Consider the following 11,954-nt stretch of genomic DNA (forward strand, 5'->3'; position numbering starts at 1 on the left):
CCGGGTACATAAAGCTAGTAAAACATAAAACATAAACATAAAACATAAAACATAAACATAAAACATAAACATAAAACATAAACATAAAACATAAACATAAACATAAAACATAAACATAGAACATAAACATAAAACATAAAACATAAAACATAAAACATAAACATAAAACATAAACATAAACATAATACTTAAACATAAACATAAAACATAGAACATAAACATAAAACATAAACATAAAACATAAATATAAAACATAAACATAAAACATAAACATAAAACATAAATATAAAACATAAACATAAAACATAAACATAAAACATAAACATAAAACATAAACATAAAACATAGAACATAGAACATAAAACATAAAACATAAAACATAAACATAGAACATAGAACATAGAACATAGAACATAGAACATAGGACATAGAACATAGAACATGGAACATAGAACATAGAACATAGAACATAAAACATAAACATAAAACATAAACATAAAATATAAACATAAAACATAAAACATAAACATAAATCATAAACATAAAACATAAAACATAAACATATACATAAAACATAGAACATAGAACATAGAACATAGAACATAGAACATAAAACATAACACATAAAACATAAAACATAAACATAGAACATAGAACATATAACATAGAACATAAAACATAACACATAAAACATAAAACATAAACATAGAACATAGAACATAGAACATAGAACATAGGACATAGGACATAGAACATAGAGCATGGAACATAGAACATAGAACATAGAACATAGAACATAGAACATAGAACATAGAACATAGAACATAGAACATAGAACATAGAACATAGAACATAGAACATAGAACATAGAACATAAAACATAAAACATAGAACATAGAACATAGAACATAGAACATAGAACATAGAACATAGAACATAGAACATAGAACATAGAACATAGAACATAGAACATAGAACATAGAACATAGAACATTGAACATTGAACATTGAACATTGAACATTGAACATTGAACATTGAACATTGAACATTGAACATTGAACATTGAACATAGAACATTGAACATTGAACATAGAACATTGAACATAGAACATAGAACATAGAACATAGAACATAGAACATAGAACATAGAACATAGAACATAGAACATAGAACATAGAACATAGAACATAGAACATAGAACATAGAACACAGAACATAGAACATAGAACATAGAACCTTGTTTTAAGGAGTTCGTAAGGAGGTTCCCGTTTATGTCCTTACACATATCGGGCTGTGGCACGTGGCCCTTACGTGAACGGTTCAACTTCTCATAGAACTTTCGTGCGTTATTAGCGCGGTACAGTTCCTCCGTATCTTCACGGTCTCGATCTTCCTGCTGGCGCTTTTTCCTCCGGAAAATCGAGTTTTGTCTGTTTAGCGCCTGTTTGTATCGTGCCTCGTTCGCCCTCGTGCGGTGTTGCAGCAATCTCGCCCATGCTGCATTCTTCTCCTCAACTAAATGCAACTAAATGCTCACATTCGCCATCATACCAGTCGTTTCTCTGATCCGGAGCCACCGTGCCTAGTGCAGCGGTTGCGGTGCTTCCAATGGCGGATCGAATATCTCTCCAGCCATCTTCAAGAGATGCTGCGCCTAGCTGCTCTTCCGTTGGGAGTGCCACTTCCAGCTGCTGCGCGTAGTCTTGGGCTAGTCTACCGTCTTGTGCCGCCCAATGTTAAGCCGCGGCGGACGACTCCGACGCGTGTTGTACACCGTCGAGAGTTTTGAGCGCAGACATACTGCGACGAGATAGTGGTCGGACTCAATATTCGCACTGCGGTAAGTGCGTACGTTCGTGATGTCGGAGAAGAATTTACCGTCGATTAGAACTTACCACTTATCGTTGTAAAAAATGAGAAGCATGAAATGAATAGTGAGATGTCTCATTACCCACTTCGTCCATCTCACTTTTCACAATAAAGAGAATAGTGAGGCGTCTCACTTCTCTTTCTTTATTTATCTCTTCTCATTGTAGAAAGTAAGACGTGAGATGGCTCACTTCCAATTTCTCACTTCTCACTGGTAAAAGTTAGTAGTGCGAAGTGGGTAGTGAGACGTCTCACTACTCAACTCATGCTTCTCACTTTTTTACAGTGAGAAGTACAAAATAAGGATTGAGAATTGAGACGTATCTCTTCTCATTCCTAATTTCTCATTTTTCAAATAACCTATTCGGCCAAATGACCTATAAGGCTAAATGTCTAATTCGGCCAAATGTCCTATTCAGCCAAATTACTCCTACGGCTAAACGACGTTTTCGGCCAAATGACCCTTTCGTCCAAATGACCTCATCAGCCAAATGACCCTTTCGGCCTAAAGACCCGTTTGGCCAAATTACCCAAATTACCCTTCGGCCAAACAACATTTTTGACCAAATTACCCTTTCGGCCGAACGCCCCTTTCGGCCAAATTACCATTTCTGCCAAACGATCCTTTCAGCCAATCGACCCTTTCGGCCAAATGACTTTCGGTCTAATGGTCTGTTCGGCAAAATGGTATATTCGGCCAAACAACTTTCAGCAAAATGACATTGGCAAAAAGATGCAGTGTTTGAGCAGAAAATACTGCGCGGTGGAGAATAGTAAATGGCGCAGACGAACGAATGAATCACGATTGTACAAAGTTTATAAAAATGCAGACAAAGGCAGGCTGATAAAATATGGCAGATTACAGTGGGCTGAACATGTACTGTGTATGCTGGAAGAGAGATCAGCAAAACCTTCCGGGAGTGTGGAAGAGGACGTTGGCTCCAGGGTAGACTCCGGACTCGGTGACTGTGTGCAATCAGAAGAAGATGCTCGTGCAGCCGGTGTGCAGAGAAACTAGCGACAGGCGACCCAAGAACGAGCAATCTGGAATAGGAAATTAAATTCGGTTTTCCTCCGGACAACACGGAGTGTACGACCATCATAGGTATAGGTAAATTTAGAATGAAATTTTTGGACATTTTCCTCAGGAATTTCACGACATTCTCCATTTCCTTTGGATTTTTTTAGGATTCCTTCAGATATTCATTCAACGCTCCTTTAAAAATTTATTGGTAAATTTTTTTGAAATTCTGTTAGGACTTTAAAAATATTTGTGAGGATTTCTTCGAAATTTTCCTGAAGGGTTACTACTGATTTTTCTTTGGGAATTCCTTCAGTTCTCACTGTTTTTTCGGAAATTTCTTCAAAAATGTTGCCGGATTGCCTTCAAAAACTTCATCCGACATTACTTCAGGAAATCGTTTGGAAATTCCTTTAGAAAACTCTTTTAGGAATTCCATCGGAAATTAGTTCATTGTTGAATAAATTTCCGAATGACTTCCTGCAGGATTAGCTCTACTAAAGGAATTTCCCAAAGAGAACGTGAATGGATTTTAGAAAGAATACCTAAATACCTAAAACATTTCTGTAGGAATTTTCATAGAATTTTACGAAGGAATTCCTTATGAACTTTACTAAGAAATGTCTGTAGAAATTTCCTAAAAAAAATCTAGTTTCCTCCGGAAATTCCTTCAGGGACTACACCAAGAACTTTTTTGGCATATTTAACCAAATTTCAGGAAAAAATTTAAATTTGGTTGGTCATCCCCAGTCTTACTCAGCTAGTATTTATTTTTATTTTATTTTATCAACATATGATCATAACATTTTAACATAAATAACATTTTGAAATCAGGTATTGATTAGTGTCGCCGACAATTGACTATTTTGAATGTGCTGCTTGATGATCGGCAAACGTAGAATATTGCAATTTTAATCCACTGAAGTTGATTTGTATACGGGCGATTCCTGTCACGCGAATCAAAATCGCATGAATCCAAAAACTCGCATTAAATTTAATTTTTTCCAGTCATTATTTTTTTCATCCACGCCGGTTCACGCTGCCGCCGCCGCCGATGAAAGCCAACGGCGCGCCGCCGTGACGCCGCCGCCGCCGGGGCAAAAGTGACCACCACGCCGCCGCCGCCGATGATGTGACCGGCGCACAGGTCTAAAACATAAAACATAAACATAAAACATAAACACTTAAACATAAACATAAAACATAAACATAAAACATAAACATAAAACATAAACATAAACATAAAACATAAAACATAAACATAAAACATAAACATAAACATAAAACATAAACATAAAACATAAAACATAAACATAAAACATAAACATAAAACATAAACATAAAACATAAACATAAACATAAAACATAAACATAAAACATAAACATAAACATAAAACATAAACATAAAACATAAACATAAAACATAAAACATAAAACATAAACATAAACATACAACATAAACATAAACATAAACATAAACATAAACATAAACATAAACATAAACATAAACATAAACATAAACATAAACATAAACATAAACATAAACATAAACATAAAACATAAAACATAAAACATAAACATAAAACATAAAACATAAAACATAAAACATAAAACATAAAACATAAAACATAAAACATAAAACATAAAACATAAAACATAAAACATAAAACATAAAACATAAAACATAAAACATAAAACATAAAACATAAAACATAAAACATAAAACATAAAACATAAAACATAAAACATAAAACATAAAACATAAAACATAGCATAGCATATGTGATTGTACAAATCGTGGGTGGCTATACAATGCTCAATTGAGCAATCTACCGTATATTGTCGCAAATCGGTACTTGGGATTAGTACCTTTTCCTATACAGTAGCAGTTGTATACTTGGCCACCTCCTTACAATCACGGAAGGAAGGGAAGGAATGTTAGTTCAACATCTACTAGTGAAGATGCAGGGAACCCATACTACCTTCATAGATGTCTCAGGAAGGAAAATTATTGTTAGTGGGTAAGGTGAATAATAGGGAGCTCTATTCGACAATATAGAGCGTTTGTCAATAACAGTATATGCTGCGAAATTATTAAAATATATTCATCATTTACTTACGAACCGTCCAAAGGAGGGCAAAGTAAACTGGATCTTACAAATGTATCTCATCATATACAAAACACGTTCAACCGCACACTTATTCACCGAACATTAAAAACAGAACCAAAAACTCTGATTTTACGAATGTTCTAAATCCTACCTGAAACACGTCCGAACACGCACCAATTGTTTACTCAGTCGGCCGCGCGAACTATCTGCTTACTGAGCAGACAGACCACAAAACAGGCACTCATAAAACATAAACATAAAACATAAACATAAAACATAAAACATAAAACATAAACATAAACATAAACATAAAACATAAACATAAAACATAAACATAAAACTTAAACATAAACATAAACATAAACATAAACATAAAACTTAAAACATAAACATAAAACATAAAACATAAACATAAAACATAAACATAAAACATAAACATAAAACATAAACATAAAACATAAACATAAAACATAAACATAAAACATAAAACATAAAACATAAAACATAAAACATAAACATAAAACATAAACATAAAACATAAACATAAAACCTAAAACATAAACATAAACATAAACATAAACATAAACATACAACATAAACATACAACATAAACATAAACATAAACATAAAACATAAACATAAAACATAAACATAAAACATAAACATAAAACATAAACATAAAACATAAACATAAAACATAAACATAAAACATAAACATAAAACATAAACATAAAACATAAACATAAAACATAAACATAAAACATAAACATAAAACGATGAGATGGACTGGCAACGACAACAATAATGAGCAATATTAATCTAAAAATAGATTCTGTGTGGATTCTGTACAGCAGAATATCACAGTAGATCTCGGCGGTTAAGCGGTTAAGTGATACAGAGGGCCAAACAAATAAAGAAAGTGATAAAAGTGATTAAGACATAAAAAAATAAAGAAACGAATGAATAAATGATTTGTATGAAATAATTTTTCCCGCCTGTTGTTTATTTTTAATCATTTCCATGTACCTGTCATGAATTCTGTAAGCCTTTTTTACAAGAAATTACGGGTCCGGTTCACGTATTTTGCCTTTTCAATGCATGAACTGATTCATACATAAGAAACAAATGAAAAAAATAAAAAAAAATATGGAAATCCGACTTTGTCACATTTCTATTTTATCACCCCAAAATTCATAAAGGAAGGGAGGTGCTACAATTAAGCAAGTAGCTCGAAGCTTTGCAATAATATCACTCATTGTTTCGCAATAGTATTTCGTGATATTTCTAGTATCCGCGATTTTCGTCAAACAATGTAACGATTGCTAGTTCGGTTGTTATGGCATTTGTTAAGTTAGTTGATGAAACACAGTGCTCCCCCGTATGGGGATTTAAGAAAACTTTCAAACCGCATTTTATGTTTCTTATACCATCAAACCAGAACGTGGGCCCCAAAAGGTTGCTCTTTTTGAGCATAGTAATAGAAATAGTTCACCAGTGATTTTTAAGAATTTAAAGGAGACTGAAATCATGTGTTACCTATAACTGGGTGGACTGTATCGACTTGGGGGCGTTGTGTTTCATGCTTTCCCAACCAGGGCTCTTCGAGCAATTTACCGTAGATACGACGTAGTTAGTATTTTTGGATACTGTAGAAAATTTAGAGTTAGTTGAGCATTAGACATTACTGTACACCCAGGTTTTTTTACACGGTTGGAATTCTTTAATTTCTCGGTTAACCTGAACTTTCACAGCTTTTTAAATACCACCTGGGCCCTGTAGCATAATCAGACTAATAATATTAGCTACAAGTTACAAGTTTCAAGTCAACAAATTACAAGTACTTGTAATTTGCGTCGCATAATAATGTTTCGCCAACTTATAATATTAGTACTTGTATTATTAGTAAGGTTGAAACTACAAGTCCGTCAGGTTCATTTACCTGTCAGAATTCATCCGACAGTTCACTGTCAATGCGGAGGTAAAGGATTTGTTTACGTTTGTTTGCAAATTTGTGGATATAATATATATGCGATAGATATGCACGCAACACTCTCTGTAAATTTATTGATTTCGTGGTTTAAGCCGGCTTCGTGGTATTGGCATTTTTAACGAGCCAATGTAATGCACACTGGAGTCGTTTTTACGTGGTCTTTGGGATTGACTTAAGTTTTAATTAAGGCGATTTGTAAGTTACGCGAACGTATGCTCCATGACAAATCGAATCCCGCTAGACTTGTTTGTTGTGGGTTTTTGAAGAGGGTTTAATTTACGTGTATTGTGAGACTTACGCGGGTTTAGGTTTTGCTTCTAATTCGATTATGAAATTTGGACGATTTCTTTTTTAGTTCAAACTACAAACTGATGTAAATATCGTAATAAATTCTACTCAGAATTTAGGTAGTTTTTCCGTTTTTCTTTTGTTTCCCATAATTGTTGTTAAACATAAAGCAATATGCATGGTCTTAAATGAGATTGTTTAGTATTATAATACAATAAAACAATAATATAAATTTCAGTAAATTAATATATTCTCAATTTTGAGATGAATAAAATCAACTTTGGGTAAACTAAACTCAGCTTTGGTTAATATCTTTTGAGTGGATTAAGTTAAACTACTGTGTTAGGATACTCATTTCACTCAAAATTGGGTTTTTGGTCCAAAGTACGGATTTGAGCTAAAACAACCCACTTTTGAGTAGTTTTGTTTCATAATTATCGGAACGAGAAATTTATTCTTATTGCACAGTATTTCATTATATGATAATTTTAAGCAACTAGAATAATAGTTTCTTTCTCTGTTAAGTCGTTAAAAACAATAAAACGATACATAATTACTTTGCACGGCTAAAATAATAAAATAAAAGCTACTTGTAAATTAAATTACAGCACCATTCATACTTGTAGAAGAAACTACAAGCCAACGCTAATAATTTGTACTTGTATTTTCTTTATGCAACAGTTACTTGTAAATTCCACTAATATTATTAGTGCGGTTTACTTGTAATATTAGTCTTGTAAATTCATACTTGTAGATTCATTATGCAACAAAAAATACAAGTTACAAGCTACTCTACTAATATTATTAGTAAAATTTCGATTATGCTACAGGCCCCTGGTTGTAACCGTGTAAAAAAACCTGGGTGTATAAGCATTAGAGTGGGGCGCAGTTGTATAGAAAAGCGAAAACTTTAACCAATCTAGTGAGATCAAGGTTTTTCTTAATCGTTTGGAACCCCAATCAACTGAGCTGAATATGGAGCTCGCGCCCTACCCAGCAAACAGAAAATCGTATATCATGTCGAATAAGTGTAAAGTGGAGTACATTTTGCATACAGTCAAATGGAGGAATGCGCCTATATCGCCTCCACCTTGTACACTTATTCGCTAGCTGTTACGGTTCATTTTATCTTTCTTGTAAGTGACAAATGTTTGAATGGATTTGTGTATGTTCCATTCCTAAATGTTCTGTGTTTGGGCCTGAAGATAGGCAATTAAAATTATAAATAGAGGAATTCCCAGACACAGACTTTATATTGCTGGTGCCACATGGCACAAATTAATTCGAGGTGCCCAAATAGGATCTGAATCCTACACCAAAATAGAGCTATGTATACAACGGGCTGTTGTAGACAAAATGCAAAACGCAATGAAAACACATTTGCGGGATTTGACTGATGGACCAAAATCTTATAAGGAAACCTCGTCATATCTCGCAATGGGTAACAAATTGGACGTTTCTCTCGGGGCACAGAGAGATCGTCAGTTATTTTAATTTGTTGATTGTAGTGTTAATTATTTATTTTTGTATGTTCGTAAAACTTTTTATTGTAACATGGATCCCCGACGAAAACCTTGTAACTCAGGTGTTGAGGTCAAGATTCTTCACTTACCTAGTTGTAAGTTAAGTAATTTTAAGTTCTGTCACCAAGTGTGGTGTTTCTTTCCTGTTTTCTGGCATCAATGTAAGTGATGCGTCAGGAACTATGTTTTGGTTACCGTCTTTTGTTATCGCTACCGTTACCGTTATGTTATCTTTTCTGTAACCTAAAGCAATGCTCGAAGTTCCATCATTGCATGGATTGATCTGTTTGAGATTGCATAGATTAAGTTAGATTAGGAAGTAATCGTCCTCCTCAACACCTTTCCTCCAATCAAATTGGCGAAATTTTTGTGGATGTTTCTAGACCATCCACAAAAATTTCGTTCCCGGTTGTTGAAGGTTGTGTTACGGTTCATTTTATCTTACCTATAAGTGACAAATGTTTGAATGGATTTGTGTTTGTTCCATTCCTAAATGTTCTGTGTTTGGGCCTGAAGATAGGCAATTAAAATTATAAATAGAGGAATTCCCAGACACAGACTTTATATTGCTGATGCCACATGGCACAAATTAATTCGAGGTGCCCAAATAGGATCTGAATCTTACACCTAAATAGAGCTATGTATACAACGGGCTGTTGTAGACAAAATGCGCCAAAACGCAATGAAAACACATTTGCGAGATTTGACTGATGGACCAGAAACTTATAAGGAAACCTCGTCACATCTCGCAATGGGCAACACATTGGGCGTTTCTCTCGGGGCACAGAGAGATCGTCAGATATCTTAATTTGTTGAAGTTGTTAAGTGTTTATTTTTGTATGTTTGTAAATTTTAATTGTAACATAGCATATGCGAGTTTGTGTTAGCTGGGTAGGTATCCACATCACGTTTTAAATTTATATGGAGACTGCTATGGGAAAATACATTTTTGCTCTTAGCGGCTTCAATTTATCTTGAATCACTTGACTCAATACGTTAGCATATAATCTGAAAGATGCCGAAAGACTTTGTCGAAAAAGGTACGTAGCTAGAAGATCTACAAAAAATGCTATTACGCTTCGAAAATTGATTGTTCAAACCATATGCAATAAATCAATGTCATCCGTGCTTGAACATCCCTAATTTTTCCATACAAACTTGCGTCTCGGATTTTGAAGCCGCGTTCCAATTTTTTCAAAAATTCCTTCACCAGGGGTCACTAGAGACCCCAAACCTCAGTTGAATTTTGGTTTCGTCTTGAAACGCGATCCTGTGTTGCGCAGTGTAATTTAACTGAGTGTTATTTCAAAATTATTAATATTATAGGGAATTTGAGCTAATGGGTGTTATCCAAAAAGACTCTTTTATACTTGATACTTGATGGGTTACAGCTCTTCGATGAACCTACACCGAACGGAATATCCTTCTTCAATGGACTCGATCCTGGGCTAATCGCTTCCAGCGATTAGAGAGGCAGAGAGGCCATATTTAATGGCTCATACATGCTTCTACTTGGCTCATTAGGGACTCAAAACTTTGGTTAATTTTTTATTGCATCTTGAAGCACAAACTAGTGAAGTAATTAATTGGAAATTTCCGATACCGATCACCTTATTCTCATTCAACTTAACTTCCTGTGAAAAATTGCATTCTGTGAAATGTCTTTTGAAGAAATGGTTCATTCCGCGGGATGTCGTGAGATTCCACAAAATGACTTCCGGTGAAAAAGTATACAACCGATATTTAGAATGATATCTATTCATGATTTTATGATATAAAGTAGGTGTTCAAAGAAATAATACATAGGTTTTTCTCTTTCTAGGCCACATTCAATTCAAAGGAACCACGATCAGGCTGGATAAAGGAGTTTTCGTTGGTATTGCATGGCACAAAGGATCCACCATATAGGATGCTGTCTCCAGCTTCTCCACATTCAAAACTGGCTATCGTCAAGAAGGCCCATGAAGACCAAGAAAAAATATAAAATGCTGTCGGAGATCAAAGCAGTTCGAACTCATCATGGGTGACACCTACTTAAAAAATGGGCAAGACAAGCTGAACCTTACAATTTATGACAAAAATAATAATTATATAAAAAACGTATCGATTAATAATTACAGACGGTAAACGAGATTTTATCATCACTTGACCAGTGCCCACCAAGAGACAGGTGGACCCATTGTCTGTAGATACTATTTTTCACACCTTTTACAGGTGCAGTTTTTTTTTCAAAATGTCTTTGAAGAGATATTGGGAGTTTGATACATCGTAATTGAAATTATTTTATTTTAATATGGACACTAGGGCTATTATAGACACCCTCGACACACAAGATATTTTTTTTCAACTGTTGCTTTATTGAAAAAAAAAATCCAAAAATGTTTAAAAAATTTGGTAAATTTCTTGTTAATAACAATAAATAAACCGTTAATTTATTTCCAACGACGAAGTTTCCAGTTGGCAGGGCTCTTGAGCACAGTAGTTAATACAGAACCCATTGCCAATAATAGAACGATACCTTCTGAGGCTGCCATTTCTTTCCATGGAAGTAAGTGTACAATACGAATGCCCTCTACAGTCGTACTTGAGCTTGTCTTTCGGTGTCCAGCATACCTCTAGTTTCTAAAATGTTCCCTAATTGATTCTTGAATACATATAGTCCTCCAAGAATAACTATGAAGCATTTTAACGTCTTCAGAAAGCCCTATCGTGTATATGAATCAGTGATATAAACATAATTTAAAATCAGTGTTAATAATGCAATCGTTTTTATATCTACTTTTAAGATAAACAATTATACTTTTACCTTATTTTTGTTATAGGGTAAGTGTACTGGTTTTGGCCACTTTAGTGCCCGATTCGGCAAACCCTGAACTTTGCATATTTCCCAAAAAATATACTTCTTGTTAGAGCTAATAAAACCTTCGAAAATTGCTTTACTTTTGGAGTTATGCGAGAATATGGCCAAATTAGGAACATGACCATAGCTGGTACAGTTACCCTAAAAGTTTTAATTCTATTTATATTAATTAATTTTTACTAACATAACAAATTCCGCGTAGTTTTGTAAGCATAATTACATAATTTAAAAAAAAATGTGTTTATTGCAGCATTTATTATAATTCTTTTACTTATATTATTTGTGCACATT

General features: G+C 34.0%; 1 protein-coding gene across 1 annotated transcript in view; it reads left to right on the plus strand.

The window, feature by feature from the left end:
- Positions 1–11,613, plus strand: part of LOC134205299 (neuroendocrine convertase 2) — a 43,127-nt gene extending 31,514 nt beyond the window's left edge. Inside the window, exon 11 of the mRNA XM_062680436.1 lies at positions 10,626–11,613. Coding sequence (XP_062536420.1) covers positions 10,626–10,787 — 162 coding nt within the window. The 3' untranslated portion in view covers positions 10,788–11,613. The remainder of the gene's footprint in view (positions 1–10,625) is intronic.
- Positions 11,614–11,954: the final 341 nt, after the last annotated feature.

Source organism: Armigeres subalbatus, chromosome 1 (assembly GCF_024139115.2).
Source record: "Armigeres subalbatus isolate Guangzhou_Male chromosome 1, GZ_Asu_2, whole genome shotgun sequence".
Taxonomy (NCBI): Eukaryota; Metazoa; Arthropoda; class Insecta; order Diptera; family Culicidae; genus Armigeres; species Armigeres subalbatus.